Below are 18,114 nucleotides of genomic sequence, written 5' to 3'. Positions count from 1 at the left end.
TTCAAACAGTTGACTTTTAAGTTTTAAGAAACAGTCTTTTATCATTAATTCTTCAGTTAAAGGGGAGGTGATTATACTGTCGATTCTTATGTTTGTCTGTTTGACTGCCTGCCGCCAGTTCTAATCATCAATTCCTCTACAACAGCTGAGTGGATTTGATGAAAATTTCATACACTCTTTATGACATGATGCGGTTGTGACCTCATATTTTGTTTTTCCATCTGACTGAATTTTGGGGTCTCTTTTATGATTTCTAGGGAGGGTATGAAGTGCTTTCTGGGTTATTTGTACTTGTAAAGTGTTTCCATGGTTTTGATCTTTGAACTTTAATGGTGATTTACTTATTTTATTTAATAGTATATGTACAAGAAAAGACCTGAATCACAGATAAATTGATAAAGGAATAAAAAGTAGTCTTTTTACAGAGGTTTTAAAAAATACATACAGTATTTGTCAGGTACACATTGTATTAAGAATATTTAAAAAGTGGTGAGCAACTTGAACTTCAACAGATTTTTTTTAACTTCTTATTGACTGATATATAAGTTGACTGTGTCATTACTTAAGTTTTTAGAGGTCTTGACATATTGTGACATCTAGAGAATGATATTCAAAGCTCTAGGTGAAGGGATAGAGACAAAGCAAGAAAAAAAATGACAGAAAAAAAACAATGTATATAAATTTAAGTAGTAATCACATAAAACAAAAATGAAAATAAGAAACCAAGACTCAACCAAACCTGTGAGTATGGGTCAGGTGCTCTGGTAGGGTAAGTAACATCTGCTGTTCTCCAAACCTGGTATCTTTCTGTGATGGTATACAGAATATGATAACTAGCCCTAACTTGATCACTGCTGTACTAGTGATAATCTTCTGTTTATTCTGTTCTGTAACATTGGTATGGAGTCTATTCTGTAACATTGGTACAGAGTCTATTCTGTAATATTGGTATGGAGTTTTTCTATGTTCTTTTCCTATAAACATTCTTAGAAGAGGTCCGACTTGGGTATTGTAAAAAGAATCTTCAAATCTTTGAATTTTCTCTTAAATCAGCTGAATTGAAATTTGAGTTGAAGTAGGATTTGGGAAAAATCTTTCTCATTAAGCTGGACCTTGATTGGCTTTGTTTTACAAAGTTAGCAGTCCTTGACATCCCATTTTAATGGTACACTTTAGTATATCGAGTATAGATTATGTAGACATACTACAGGTATAATGTCCTCACTGAGTGTCAATGTAATTATATATCTATCATATTAACATGAGATTATATCATTTTCTACCCTGGACCACCCTGTAAACTAACTGATATGTTTCTTACATCTGGCCTGACGTCACTTGGAATATTTTTCTGACAGTACTCACGTCCATTGTTTATTTTCTAATTCACTTTCAGGACATGTTTTGATGGTTATGTTTTTCTGACTCTGTTAATATTCAATTGAGAAACCTTTTTTTCCCATCTTGTTTTCATTGTAAATTCTAATTCTTTGTTTTTTATTTTTCAAATTTATAACAGGTGGCATAAGTAGGTTATTTCTCAGGATATTTGGTATAAGTAACCAAAATGTATTAAAAGGGAGTTAAAGTGACCTTGTGAGTTAAATATTCTATAGTATACTCATAAATATGGATTTAGAGGGAGTTGATAGTACTGTTAGTGCTGATGAGTATGACAGTTGTGGATACAGGGGAGGGTTTGGGGGTCGGAAAAAACCTTTATGTTAGAATTTTTTTTAGTTTTGGCATTGTTTCGGCAAAAATGAGATGATGATGATAATAATAGCCAGGAACTCTTGAACCCTTCCTTCTCAAAATCTTTAGCTCCACCCATTGTAATGTGTTCTATGTTGGTATCTCTAATTATACTGATGTACTAATGATGAACCTTGTCTATGGATCATTTTTCTCTGGAAGCTATATTATTGTTCTTGTCATTCCATTTTGTGTTTGTTACTCTGACTACAAACTTGATACATAGTCTTAACAAAGTATTTGTATATATATCTATCCCTATTTATATATCGAATGTAATGAAACAGTATCATAGACCACCCTGTAAAATACTGGATTGTATTCTTACTCTAGTCCTTACCTCATTTGAAGTATCAGTTTTACGTTTTGATTTCCATTGATGGTCATTTGTAGATCCCATTCTCACGTCCTACATGACAGTGCTGGTTTTCTTGGCTTTGGATGTATATGTTCACCATCTTTATTTTTTGTTCATATTTGTTAGTAGAAATAAGAACCAGACAAAACAGCTGTGTTCTGGAAGTAATTCTTTATTAAGTTCAAACAGCTTTCTTGTCAGATACTGTTGACATAAAGGACTTCAATAGATTGTGTCCTTAGTGGAATTGTTGGTGTTACAGTGTGTACAGTATAATTGTCTAAGGTTTTGTGATGTATTAAGGTATGTCCTGCACCTGGTACAGGTGCTATACAGGTATCCTAGACCATGTACAGTTTTATTTGATATTTTATGTATAGGTTTCTACCTTTAATGCTGATCGGCTTACTGACATTAACCAATATTTTGTTACATCTTTAAATCTTTGCATTACTTTCAGATTAATTGTTGCAGTGTGCTGTGTTTTACAGATTTGTAAATTAAATAGTTTTATTTATAGTTGGTATTGAAGTTAGCATTATGGTTGACTAAAATAGTTCAATTTGCTGCATTCCTGCCAAGTCTTCTTTAATCTGGACTCTCTTGTAGTCAATTAAATTTGAGTTGACATGATTTATGGAGATTTCATATTCCTATGCCACTATTATTTGGTTAGCGGATTAGAACAGTGGGTGCAGTGTATTGTTGTAATGTCAGACTGCGCCGAGTTTATCCCTAGTAATGGTCCATGTCTCGTCAGAGTTACCTAAAACTTGGCAACATGTTTCAGATATGTAGGTTAGGGACCTTCTTACACTGTAATGATCTTGACTTGTGGATTACCACAGTTATTTAAACAATTTTCTTTGTAGTTTTGTGGTCAAAATGGAAATAAAAAAAAAAAAATCCACTTTTTTTCCACTGATAATAATCATTTTGATATTGTATTTTAATTCTGTGATTTTTATCATTTTAATAAAATATGTAAATTATATGTTTAATGAAACAATTAAGTACTTTATATTAAGTTTTAATTTAGTTTTATCATGGTAAGTCAATTCAGTAGGGGTTAACCTGTGTATTTTGACCTTATTAATATAGTTATAAGATGGGAGAATGTCAGACAAGGGAGTGAAATTGATATGATTGTGTCATTTCTATGTAAAAAAGATTCTATTGGATAAAATAGTTCTATTATTTAATCTTCTGATAGGTCAGACAGTTATTTTTTAATGAAAATATTCTTAGTAATTCAGCAACTCAAGTCTCACTTCTCATGCATTTGTGATATGCATTTTTATATCATATTTGGGCAAATTTTCTGTTTTTGTTTTTGTTTTTTTTTTTAACTTTGATCTTTCAAAGTATTGAAAAATCGCATGCATTTAACATTTCAAATCCTTTTAATCCTGACAGCTACAAACTAGTCTTGATGTTGTGTATACTATAATGTTATGTTATCTCAGAATTGATATCCATTATAATTAAATAGTACATGTACAGTAAAAAGCATATGTCTCTCTATATCCTTTTTTCCAATAAAATTCTGGTCTTTTCATCCATGACTTTTTTTATCCAAAGTTGAGCTTTTCCCTGAGAAGAAATCTTCAGTTATTGTTTGGTAGATTAAATTACAGTGGAAAATTTTGGACACCAAAACTTGTAATATTATCTTCTTCTGGGGTCATATTAGTAAATACTTTGATGATATTGAAAATATTGTATTTCATATTAAAATTTTTGTACCTGCTCAAAAACTAATAAACCTGATTTTTGTATTAAAAAACTCAGTGAAAAAGAACTAAAGTGAAAAACATACCTGTCATGAAAAGATGACACTACTAATTAATGTACATGTAGCAACTACAGACTACCTTTAAAGGAAGCCTTCAACAACTTTGTCACATAAGTAGGTCTTTTAGAAAATTATGTGACGTGAACACCTTTATATCGATATAGAAAATTGTGTGACTGATGAGAAAATGTTTATCAGAATCAACAAATAAAATTATGACTGATGGGAACATGTGTATTAAGACCATTAGAGAAAATTTGTATGACTGATGTGAATGTTTTTTATCATGACCATATTTATCAGTTTGAAGTTCAGTCACTTCTTTGTCCACATATAGAAAAGCTAACATCATTTCAGTAGACATGGGTAAATTTTAATGCATTTGAAGTATATATTAATCATGTAATGGTCATTATCAAGCTTATCACTTTTAAAGGATTCCATTATAAAATAGGTCGGAGGGAAGCAGAAGTGCATTCGGACTGACCTCTTGACCTACATTGGAAGGTTTTTAGATCTTCTGTGAGTGGTCTTTTAAGTGGGCTGACATTGAAGATTTGATTTTAATATAAAAGTAGTGAATCACTTTCATTGTCACAATTAATGTAGTCTTTCATTTTGGTGGAAAATATGATCTGTTGTTTTTAAAAATAACATTTTTTTTTACAAAATTTAAATTTTACTGATGTATTATTGTTGCAGTTTATTTAAGTAGCAATATCATGTTTCTGCTGAACAGATTTGATTACCATAGATTTTGAGAGAAAATTATTTAACTTTTCCAAACTATTTGTTTATTTATTTTTCAGCTAGAAGATGTTTTACAGACTTGGGTCAGTTCCAGTTCCCAAATAGGTATGAAGTTATTTAGTCATGATATAGATGTAGCAAGGATATTTATCAAGCCCATCTTTATATAAGTATCTGTATGACCAGTGTGTACTTTCCTGCCTTCAGTATTTATCTAACTTTACATGCAATATAAAACATCTAGTGGTCCTGTTGATGTAAATGTTGAAATACCATTTTGTGATATTCATTCATACTGATTTTTAATTTCTATTTTTATTCTGTAATAGTTCATTCATAAAAGAACTTTTAACCGCACAATGCATTCCGTAAGTACATGTCTGTATTTTATTTAGGGAAAGTCTTAAGTCTAAATGATGTAAGGATCTAATAAGTGTCTTGGTGTATGTACAACATGAAGTAATTCCCTATATAGATACAGATGTTTTGCTTCTATATAGGGAATTACTTCAGGTACATTTTTTTATGAATGAAATATTACAGAATAAAAATAGATATTAAAAATCAGTATGAATGAATATAACAAAATGGTATTTCAACATTTACATCAACAGGACCACAAGATGTTTTATATTGCATGTAAAGTTAGATAAATACTGAAGGCAGGATAGATACAGATGTTTTGCTTCTTAAGTTCACATTCCAACCAGAAAGATGAATATTTATATTTACATAAAATTATGATTTTATCTACCAGGAGGTATAATTGATGTATGACTTGTTTATGTTAGTATTTATTCTTTAACCTTGTAATTATGTTAGTGACCTTGAATCTGTAAAATTCTTAGAATTAGCATAATGAATAATTAGAGGTAATAAAATCAGTCGTACAGAAAACTATTGCTAACATGTTTTCCCTCTTTTATGCTTTTATAATGTTTTCTTCAATACTACTCTATAATGGTTACCAATGTTCCACACGACTCCAGCATATTTTATCTACATCTTATAAAAACTACATAACTACACCATGAATTACTGCAGTCCCATTGATCACCATACATAACTATACCATGAATTACTACAGTCCCATTGATCACCATACATAACTACACCATGAATTACTGCAGTCCCATTGATCACCATACATAATTACACCATGAATTACTGCAGTCCCATCGATCACCATACATAACTACACCATGAATTACTGCAGTCCCATTGATCACCATACATAACTACACCATGAATTACTACAGTCCCATTGATCACCATACATAACTACACCATGAATTACTGCAGTCCCATTGATCACCATACATAACTACACCATGAATTACTGCAGTCCCATTGATCACCATACACAATTAAACCATGAATTACTGCAGTCCCATTGATCACCATACATGAGTTATTTAAGTTTGGAGTATTTTTTTTCTTATCGATGAAAACTTCACATTAACATTAAATGAACATCTGAATTTATTTCTAGGTGGAGAGAAAATTATGATTTCCATAACATAATACATGTGTTTTTTATGATAAAATATAAATGTTTGACATTTTAATGTTACAATTCAATGGAATGTGGATGACATACTGTATTTACTGCAAACAGGATATAAAAACTTCCAACATCTCAAAATCTGCCATGAAATATTGAGTTATGCCCCTTTTCTATGTTATTTGGACTGAGTGAATAATATTAAAGTTATATAATTTCAGAAGAGTTTCAAAAACTGTTTGTGTCACTTTAATAAAAGGAAGTACTTAATATTCAGAGATCTAGTTCATATTCCACAATGTCACAGAGATGAAATGTCCAAATCAATGTAAACTACATTGATAGAATTGACTTTATCTATTCCATGATACCAACCAAACTGATGTAGAATTCATTCTTCCTTAAGGATATTTGATAACTGGCTTAACACTAAATTGAACAAAGATTTCTGGACTTTACCAGGTGTGAAATTTTGTGTTCTATCAATTATTTTTGGACCTTTGTTTTGATTGGGACGAAAAGGTGAAAGGTCTCTTTAACTTGAGATTTGTTGTCCATTGATTTAACATGTTATAGACTATGAATGTTGGATGCCTTTCACTTGTGATGAGGTTGCTTTATTGTCTTTAATGTATTTAGATTTACAGAAGAAACTGTTGTTATGGTAGTTATGGTTAAAATAACCAATCCACAACTACTCTATGATGGTTAAAATAACCAATCCACAACTACTCTATGATGGTTAAAATAACCAATCCACAACTACTCTATGATGGTTAAATAACCAATCCACAACTACTCTATGATGGTTAAAATAACCAATCCACTACTACTCTATGATGGTTCAAATAACCAATCCACAACTACTCTATGATGGTTAAATAACCAATCCACAACTACTCTATGATAACGTTTCAGTATCATGTGATACTATGTATAGGATTTCCTAGTCTCATTCTACTTTCATTTTCATTGAAATCCATAGACCAATCTGCATTTTATTGGTTATTTCTGAAATCTCTAATCACTGCATTACAATACAAAACCTACTATTTTATGCTTCAACATTTTTATCATGTAGCAGTAGGTATTTGTAATTTATTATCAGTATATTTACATGAAAAGATGTTTTGCTTTTTATACTAAACTGAACTCTATGTTGATGATGAATCTCCATGTATTTGAATGGTAGACTCAAGACGTTTACCCATTCTCATGAAACCACAGTCATGTGTCGAGACTTACATTGTTACATACCCTTTACCTAGATACTGTACTACTTCCACCTCCTTCCCCACGTCAGGAAGTAATGCCCTATACCTAGATAGTGTACTACTCCTACCACCTTCCCCACACCAGGAAGTATATAATGCCCTTTGCCTAGCTACTGTACTACTTTCACCTCCTTCCCCACGTTAGGAAGTATATAATGCCCTTTACATAGATACTGTACTACTCCCACCTCCTTCCCCATGTCAGGAAGTATATAACGCCCTTTACCTAGATACTGTACTACTCCCACCTTCTTCCCCATGTCAGGAAGTATATAACGCCCTTTACCTAGATACTGTACTACTTCCACCTCCTTCCCCATGTCAGGAAGTATATAATGATCATGGTCTTTTCTATGATAGTCCGTTCCTATATCAATGATTTGATTACAGTCTCTGCTGAATATGTATAGTCTTGTTGTTATGTTTTCAGGAAATTTATTTACCAGTAAGTTTTGGAACCTGTATGAAGACTATCTGAAAAACTATTCCAAAGCCAGAAAGTAAGTCAGAGAAAATAGTCATGTAATTACCGGTATATACAAACTTGTCCTGAGAGAAGTCCTTATTTGTGGATTGACTTGGTTTGTCAAATTTTGTTAGTTCATGGAGTTTGAAATATTAGATTTCAGGAGAGCTTAGTGTTAGCAATTAAAACTCAACCTTTAGTTTGAATTCCTGGTTTGATTGAAGAAGCAAAACCATAAAAACTGCTACCTTACTGAAAATAATCCTTCCACAATATATTAGAATAATAAGTTTACTGTTAATAAAAAAAGTGTTCATTAAAAAATGTTTACAAATAAAATTTGGGAGTAATAGAGATTATACTATTTGGTAGATATTGAATAATCTCTTTGGAATTTTTATGATGTATTTATATCTACAATTCTTTCTATGCACTGGCTTAATATCTTATATGTATGTTAAGATAATCAATAATCAACCAAATTAACAGATTATATTAAAATTTTATTGATTTTTTTATAGATTACTGGAGGATTGTTACACATCAGATCAGTCATTTCTAGAATTCTGTAACGTGAGGAAAGGGCAGACAACTCACAAATTAGAAAGTTTATTACATCTACCAGTAAGTGCAATAAAACTAGAGGTCATTGCAGTTAGTAGTATACATGATTTTCTTCTGCTTTATTGCAAAATTTTGCTTTATTGAATCCAGATTTTTTTTTTTACTGTTTATTTTGTCTGGTTTTGTCAATTTTGTCCTTTTTAGTTGACCTCGTTTAATGAGGTTTGTAGTAGTGGACAGCATAATTGAAGATGTTCTAAACTTCATCAATTTAAGAGATAATATACAGAGATGTCAGAGTTATCTTTCTTGATATGCAATTTCATTTTTCACAGCCCATAGCCAAATAGAAGATTACCATAATGTAAACACATTACCATATTTCACAGTTTCTAATGTGAATAACCATCTATGATAAACACAAATTAAAATTTCTGCTATACAAGCAAAACAAGTTTAGTCCTTGGGTTGTTTTGATGAAGTTACATATGGCTGTGTGGTCTACCCTTAGTTTTTAATCAGTTACTGGAAAACTTATAATGAAACTGTATAATAAAAATGTATTATTGTGAGATACATTATATAGCAGACTTTGTTAAAATACTGATAGTTATTTTTTTACATTGACCTTGAATATCAGTTGTATTTTGGTATGCCATCAGTTGCCTTAGGACTGATAGGTTGTGTTCAATACAAGGTAAATACTTATCATACTGAAAAAAAGTAGGAATACCAAAATGTCAGATAAATGGTAGAAAATTTCGACAAAAAACAAAATCTGAGAACATCAAAAAGTTCAATATGAAGTTATAACATGAGAGAAGTACTGCAAATATTACTCAAAGAAGCAAGCAACACAAACCTCACTAGAAACCTAGCGTTAGCTTAGGTGCACTAGAAGGGTAAGTTCTTGCTTCTTGCAAGACACCTGCAAGGTGTAGCTCTTAGAAGAGGAGAAAAAACACTAATAATAGGATGGATATTGTTTATTATGGTGTTAACAGGCACTCCATAGCATCAATCAGACTAAGCTCTGGACACTCCATTGCTTCAATCAGGCAAACTCCAGACACTCCACAGTATCAGTCAGACCTAGCTCTGGACACTCCATAGCTTCAGTCAGATAAAGCTCTGGACACTCCATACCTTCAGTTACACTAATGTCCAGACACTCCATAGCTTCAATCAGACAAACTCCAGACACTCCACAGTATCAATCAGACTTAGCTCTGGGCACTCCATAGCATCAATCAGACAAAGCTCTGGACTAATGTCCAGACACTCCATAGCTTCAATCAGACAAACTCCGGACACTCCACAGTATCAATCAGACTTAGCTCTGGACACTCCATAGCATCAATCAGACAAAGCTCAGGACACTCCATAGCTTCAATCAGACTAAGCTCGGGACACTCCATAGCTTCAATCAGACTCAGCTCCAGACACTCCATAGCTTCAATCAGACTAAGCTCTGGACACTCCATAGCTTCAATCAGACAGACTCCGGACACTCCACAGTATCAATCAGACTTAGCTCAGGACACTCCATAGCATCAATCAAACAAAGCTCTGGACACTCCATAGCTTCAATCAGACTAAGCTCCAGACACTCCATTGCTTCAATCAGACTAAGCTCGGGACACTCCATAGCTTCAATCAGACTAAGCTCTGGACACTCCACAGCTTCAGTCAGACTAATCACTAGACACTCCATAGCTTCAATCAGACTAAGCTCCAGACACTCCATAGCTTCAGACTAAGCTCTGGACACCATAGCTTCAATCAGACTAATCTGCAGGCACTCCACAGTATCAATCAGACTTAGCTTTGGACACTCCATAGCTTCAATCAGACTTAGCTCCAGACGCTCCATAGCTTCAGTCAAACTAAGCTCTGGACACTCCATATGAGCACCCTACCCTTGTGCAAGTAGGTTTAAAGTAAGTTGCTGAGTTACATCCAGTAAAACAGTAGGAACTACTGGAATTGTTGCTCAGGGTTTTTTTTTTTAACTTGCACATGATTAGTTCTTTTATCTATTGACAACTTTCACAGTTAGGGAAGTTACTAATATCTTCATATTATACCAAGAACAAGATTTGGATAGATATTGTCTGTGTAGAGAACAAAGACCTTTATTATGGTGGTCAACTGATGTCTGGTCTATCTAATACTTGACTGAATTGATAATGATATCTAAAGTAAACCATTTTGTTATCTGTTATTTGTTTACAAAGTACATCAGAAGCATTTGAGCTTAGAGGATGGGGGAATTTATTTCTACATGTAATTGTTACAATGTATTTGTAAAGACTACATGGTAATGTTGTTTTTTAGTGGTTTCTCAGATCCTTATGCTGTGTATGTCCCTGGTAAATACTTTGACAAATCCAGTAAAGGTAAACTGATATATTGTTCAAATAAACTGACCATATGATTCATGGTTCTTCCCAGGGGTTAGTAGAAGCTGTGGTAACACACAGGATAGTCCATATCAGTACATAGTGCCTCTTACTGCCTTACCCAACAATAATATTTATTGAACTATCTCTCAGTTCACACTGTTCTATGGTTTTGTTTATTGATTGTGTATACAAGAATGTTTGTTTACAACCAGAAACTACTGATATTTTTATTAGGATTCTGTAATAAAGTGATAAGGAAATATTCAGATAATGAAACAAAGGGAGGTAATCAAACACTCCCAGATATATAGAAATTTATTATATATTTTGAAGATAAATGACTTATATTTGCACCTTTAGATATCTGTGACACTTTGAGTGTCATTTTAGTACTTAATGTCAAATTAGGAGCTGATAAAGGTACCAGGTTCAACAGAAACCCAGGATGACAGTTGCTAAGGACTCAGGGCTGCCATATGATAGAGATTAATTGCTTATTACTGTTTTTATATCAGTCACACCTGAAATATATAATAAAAACACTTAGTTTCATATCAGCTTCAGATGGGATGTAGTACTTATAAGCAGTATACAGGTATTGGTTATTAAGGATTATAGGATAGGAATCTGTTCTTTGTCATGACACATGAAATCATAGCCAAAAGTATGGTACTCTGAACAAACTAAAAATGAAATAGCTTATCAGAATGTATTAAAAACATTTTTTGTGAAAAATATATTAAAAAATTTGTTATTGGTTCAAAGCTAATTTCCATTAGATTTAATGTACCAGGTTCAATATTATAATGTAAAGGTCAAATGTCACGGTCATTGACCTTTATTGCTCGTGTGTTGTTGTTAGTTATTTGTCTATTTATTGTGAAACATTAAATTCCAGTCACCTAAGTTCACAAATTTCTCACTTGATCAGTTTTGCAATAAAATGTGAACATAAAAGTTATGTCACTCTATTATTAAAGTTAAAATTAGAACGGCCCCTAAAGTCAATGTTAAGGATACAATGTCAGTTTCGGGTCAGTCTGGGGTCAGAGAGTGTAACTCATAGGAATTGACTTACACAATATATGAAATATGAATTTTCATAATTTTTGGAGGACTTTCCATAAATCTAGATCTTTCCTGGTAGGTTTTATTCTTTTTTTATATGTTTTAGTAATTTTGATAGAAAGTTATGTCCTTGTAGTAACGGCCATCTTTTGTCTTCACCTTGTTTACTTTCATCTTTGGTATTTATCTGCAAATTCTCAAAAGTTCTATACTGAAAATGAAAACCAAAAAAAAAACTTCAAAATCAATCTTAATTGGCATTACAAATCTGTATTATTAATATGATCTCATCACAAATTGCTTAGAATAAACTGTATACCTAACTTACTCTGTCCATTTTGCTGAAGTTTACACAAAGCAATATACTTAATTTGCCCACAAATTGATGGAACCTGTTTACATTTGCTTTGATATACAATTTTAATATTTTGACTTGATCAATCAGCTTTAGAGATCTGCTTGTGTCATATTCAACTTTGTTGGGCAAGTTGGCTGCATGAAATGTGATAGCTTTACCAGATAAAATAGTCAAAAGGACCTGGTAACCTGACTTAAAACTCATTTTAATAATATCAAGTTATATGTATTAGGCTGGCTATTAAATGATGAAATATGATAGTAAACCTGATACTCTCTTTTTAGAAAGTAACAATTTCTTTTGTGCAGAAATAGATTAACTAACCTATATAGTACTATAGTAGTATTATACAGATCAGGGAAGAATGAGATTTACATCAGAATAACACATTCATTGTTATATACTGTCTGTTTATTTTGTTAGTTCTAGTGACTCAGACAGTTGGTAAAATCAGGGGAAAATCCTTGTACTGATGATGGTAACATATATAGCTTTTTTTTTTATCTATTCACAGCATTTATAATGTTATGGCTCTTTTATTTCAGAATAGTAACATTTACTTGGCAAGCCTCTGTATTATAAAAGGAAGTTTTGATTTTGAGGTAGTGGTCCTAATTATTTAGGAATTGGGTGCTGAAAAGGAGCCAAGCACAAGCATTTTTCTTGTACAGTTATATACGATTTTTGGGTTTGTTAAGTTGGTTCAAAAAGTCAAAAAGTTTAATAAATTTGTTTGATTTCAACAAAAAAGGACTTTAGAGGTTCTTTGATATGTTGAATCAAATCAAGCATTTACATTTGTATATAGAATCAAAATAGGTAAATGTCCGGTTTTAATTTCTAAAGTTCAAAGACCACTTTAACTCAGTGTCAAACATTTAATCAGCATCTTTATTAAGACATGTATCAAGCTTGAATGTTGCGCTGTTCCCTAACTTCTTACATTTATGACTTAAACATTTAGAACTAAATAAATCCTATAGACAGAAAGGTTATTATACTAAAACCTTAGACATTAAATAAAAATCATCACAATTTGTGGTAGACATAGATCCTCAGGGTATTACAGTCATGAGTAGTTCTATGGCCTTTTAGAAGAAGACATTAATAATGATATAGTGTTGCTGTTCCTCTACTATCTAAGTCATGAGATAGGGGTCCTTTAATTAGCATTCTCTTGTCTTTTCTATGTAATCTATCTCCATTGCCATACCAGTAGATATGGGTCTTGTCACCAGTCTCTGTTCCATCAAGTCATAGAACCATAAGGAAGATTTTCATTCTCTAGAGTCCTTGTAATTTGAATTAAGACTGATAAACAAAGTCTATCATCGTAGATAAATAACAAATTTATCAACTAAAATATTTGTGAATATTTCTGAGTGGTTCCGTGTTCGGTGGTAATGGAATTTATTTTAAATACCTAAGGGTATGAAAATAAAGGTTTAGGGTAACATCTTAGATCTGATACGTGAAATTGAAAACAAAACATTACAACAATAGTATGTACCAGTTAGTCTCTTGGTATCTTGATTGGCTAATCGGCTGCCACCTGGTTAGCATAGATAGGTCAGTATCAGTTGATGTTGTGATATTTGGTTAACCTGACCCTTGTGGTCTCAATCTTGTATTCTTTGCCCCATAGGCTTCTATAGTATACCTTAAGTTTTCATGATTTTTTTAAAAAAAATACACAAGGAGTTTCAGTCTAACTTTTAACCATGTTTTTCAATTAAGGAAATGTCAAAAATAATTTTTAGGTCCATTTTACAAAAAAAAGGCATGAACTTTGGTACACCAGGACAGATCAAACTAAAAATAGACTTTTTACTTTCACTTTTATTTTGAGTTCATAAAATAGATCCCTTTTCTGAAGCATTATTTTTCATGAAAATACTGTTTTTCCTCAAAAACAAGTTTATTGTGTCATAGCTTGATATTTACACTGTACTTTTGATGAAAAATGATAGCCATTTGCCAAGAATGGAAAAAACAGGAAAAGGCAAAAAGGAAGCGCACTATATTTTTTTAGCCTCCATGTTTTGACGTACACCACTCAGGAATATGTAATACAAGACTGATACCTATTACTAATAAAAAGTTTTAGATATCTTTAAATGTTGTTGTTTTTCTATAACTGTGTTCAATTTCCAGCTTAAAGACAAAACATCTCTGTCCTCCTGCTTTCCTGTGAATTTTTGTTCCAATTTTCATATAGGTACCCTTTAACAGTATTAAGTCAAATATCTCAAATTTTGCAAAAACAGACAAGTTTTGATAAAAAATAATTTAGTTACCCTTTTAAACATTAAATGTGGTCCGTATTGATAAGACATATGCCTTAACTATTCTATGAATACAAAATTGTTTCAAAATCTCAATTTTATTTGGCCCATATTCACAAAAAGTCAAGTTTGGACCCCCCTTTTTTAGCCTTAACACAAGGGAGCCTCTATATAATTTAAAATCTGCTTACTGAAACAGCCAATTGCACAGAGTTAAAGTTCTTGTTTACACAAAGGTAAAATAGAGTCAAAATGTTGTATATTTATCATTATTTCGATGAAAAAGACACCTTAGTTCCCTTAAATGCTGATTTCCAGTCACATTTGGTACCCTGGGCATGTATAAATGTACTTGGTAATAACAACAGGAGAAATATCTCACAGACATAGATAGATATTTTTCAAGAACAGTAAATAACATACACAGAAAACATCAAAGTTTCTACTTACTTCACACACTATTGAAGAAAATTCAGTTTTTATGTCATTACCACCAATTTTTTATAAGCCGCATTAGAATTCGAGTGGAAGTACCATTAGAAATGGTGCTTTATGAGATAAAAAATGTTTTATTGGTCAGTTTTTACTTTTTATCAATGAAATGGCTGTAGTACAGCACTTCTTGAGCAGTTAAAGTAGAATGAAAGTGAAAATGCAAAAAATATTTTAGTTTTTATATGTCATGTGTAACAAGTGCAATTCCATCATTTTCAAGTCTCTACTTCAAGTATTAAAAATGTAAAAAAATCAAAACTGTTTATAATTCAGCAATTTAAGTCTCCCTATTTATTTCTTATATACTTGTGTTGAGAAAACTTTTAATAATAACAATTGCAATCCATTGGTCATCTTTTAATCTATAAATACATTGCTAATTTCCAGATTTAGTAAAAATATGCCATAAAAGTAAAAAATGAGGCCTTGCATCACTTTATTCCATTTAAGGTTGTTCCATTTAATATAAAATATGATATATTGTTGTTTGAAAGCTTCTAGGATAATTGAAAGTCACATACTAAAAATCTCACTTTCAACTGAAACTGTGGTTATCAGGTCTCAGTCTTGTATTCTTTGCCCCATAGGCTTCTGTAGTATACCTTAAGTTTTCAAGATTTAAAAAAAAAAAATACACAAGGAGTTTCAGTCTAACTTTTAACCATGTTTTTCAATTAAGGAAATGTCAAAAATAATTTTTAGGTCCATTTAACAAAAAAAAGGCATGAACTTTGGTACACCAGGACAGATCAAACTAAAAATAGACTTTTTACTTTCACTTTTATTTTGAGTTCATAAAATAGATCCCTTTTCTGAAGCATTATTTTTCATGAAAATACTGTTTTTCCTCAAAAACAAGTTTATTGTGTCATAGCTTGATATTTACACTGTACTTTTGATGAAAAATGATAGCCATTTGCCAAGAAACAAAAACAGGAAAAGGCAAAAAGGAAACGCACTATATTTTTTAGCCTCCATGTTTTGACGTACACCACTCAGGAATATGTAATACAAGACTGATACCTTGTCTCTGTACCTCACACTAGGGCTTCTGTAAACTATGGACTTACCCCATACTAGGACTTCTGTAAATTATGGACTTGACTTACGAGGTAAAGCTGGATGCAATGTCCTGTGTGTCAATGTGGTTCATACATAACCAGTGTGATTAAGTTTAAAGTTATTTTGCCACACCATTCCCTTGCCTGATAATTTAATTGCCCTAAACATATCAAAGAAGATCTGCATAATCAGGCAAGAGATGTCTTGCAGGTGAATTTGTTGTAAGTAATGAAGCATTTGGATTACATCGATATTTTCTTCCTTTTTGGGGATTATAAGTAAAAGACTTAGTAAAAGAATTAGTTCTCCTGATTTCAGGGAGGATATATTACAACTGTATTATGCTGAACAGTTGTTTGCCACCAGATTACATGTAGTTAATAAATCGTGATGAAACAGTCTCCTTTAAAATCAATAGATTAATTGTATGGAAGATCGATGGCGTCATTAAGGAAATAGATATACTCATTCATTAACATTTGGACAATCTGATCATTCATTCAGCACTTACTGTATAAATATCTGTTATTAAAAGAATTCTATAGCCAATAAAGAGGAGGTAAATGAATGGGTGGAAAATATACTAACCATAAATTGAAAAAATATGGATTTCTAAAACTTTGTCAATGGTCACATTAATATGTATATTGAAGATATTTTTGTCATTATGAAGATGTAAATGAGGTGAAAAATGCAGCCAAGTATTTTTCTAAGACCTTGCTGACGGCCGTTGAACTTGTTATCAAAGCTAAATGGAATGAAATTTGCCCTCCTCATAAGTTTAATGTTATCTCTCAGAGGATGACGAGATCACATATATTAATTAATATTACTTAATTGATAAACATATTCTACCATATCATAGACTTTATGTCGACTCTTTAGATACTGGTTGATAAAGAAGTCAAGTCTCTGTTCCTAATTTTAGGAATGTCCACCTGTATCTAGTCAACACCTAGTTGACAAATTCTGTAATTAAAATTGTCAAAAGAATTTAAAATTGAAAACTTATCATGAACACTGAATGGTTGTTTCTTATGAGATATTTTTGTATAGACAGATACATGTATAAGACTCTTATTTAGTGTTTGGTTGAGTGATCAGAGGTGATCAGTTTTATACAGGTAAAATAAGTTCAGTGAGGTACAATAGGGGGAGCTGAGTTTATCTATCATGGTACTTTTTTTTTCTTATATGTGAAAGCATTCCATTTATCTCAAACCATGTGACCAGCAATGCAATTTGATTGACAAGTTACAGAAATTTCTTTTTTTTTTAAATGAAATATAGATAGTGTAGTGAACAATAACTAAATTCTTGCATATAATAATCTAAAAACCTGAATGTTTTTCTTCAATTTCAAAATAGTCATGTTTTAAAATAGTAAACACTCAAATTTGAGGATTATGTCTTTAATAGCAATGGAGCTGTCTGTTGTCACATTGGTTTAAAATATGTCTGGATAAATTCAGAGATTATGGATCTATAGAAAAAACACATAAACATAGCTGTCGTAAATTTACCGATTATTTAATAAAAATAAAGTAGAGAAGAATGTTGTAGGGCTAATACCCATTGATCTACCAGTATCGTCATAATTTTATTTCTTTATTTCAAATGATAAAGAGTTATGAAAATTTTATTAATATCATTTTTTATGTGGCTTTAACAACTTGATTTGACACAAACCATGCAGTCACAAAAAGATGATGAAAAGTTACAAGTTTCCAAATAAAAAAATGTAATTAAGGAAGTTTTCTGATAGAAGAGAGAAACAACAAATCATATCAATGTCAGTGGCTGTGTCATCTATAGTCAGACGAAAAATATTGGATATAAATAAATATAGACATAGAAAGGTAATAAGTTCTGGTGGTAGGTGGATGGTATAAATATTTTGTATTCAGAGAATCTGTCCTTCGATTTTTGTTGACATGCAGATTTCTGCTAAATGTTTTGTCTCAAGTTAGCATCT

The 18,114-nt window shown here is 31.7% G+C and overlaps 1 protein-coding gene across 6 annotated transcripts in view; it reads left to right on the top strand.

Moving 5' to 3' along the window:
• LOC148615273 (uncharacterized) overlaps window positions 1-18,114 on the top strand; it is a 146,553-nt gene that overhangs the window by 56,069 nt on the left and 72,370 nt on the right. For all 6 annotated transcript variants that reach the window (XM_088590056.1, XM_088590053.1, XM_088590055.1 and 3 more), the window contains 3 exons: window positions 4,718-4,763; window positions 7,867-7,936; window positions 8,424-8,526. In XM_088590056.1, the coding sequence (XP_088446182.1) occupies window positions 4,718-4,763; window positions 7,867-7,936; window positions 8,424-8,526 (219 nt within the window). The remainder of the gene's footprint in view (window positions 1-4,717; window positions 4,764-7,866; window positions 7,937-8,423; window positions 8,527-18,114) is intronic.

This window comes from Perna viridis, chromosome 6 (genome assembly GCF_037379345.1).
Source record: "Perna viridis isolate PV_CMFRI_1.1 ecotype Kerala chromosome 6, ASM3737934v1, whole genome shotgun sequence".
Classification (NCBI taxonomy): domain Eukaryota; kingdom Metazoa; phylum Mollusca; class Bivalvia; order Mytilida; family Mytilidae; genus Perna; species Perna viridis.
This window is presented reverse-complemented; position numbering and strand designations above follow the sequence as displayed.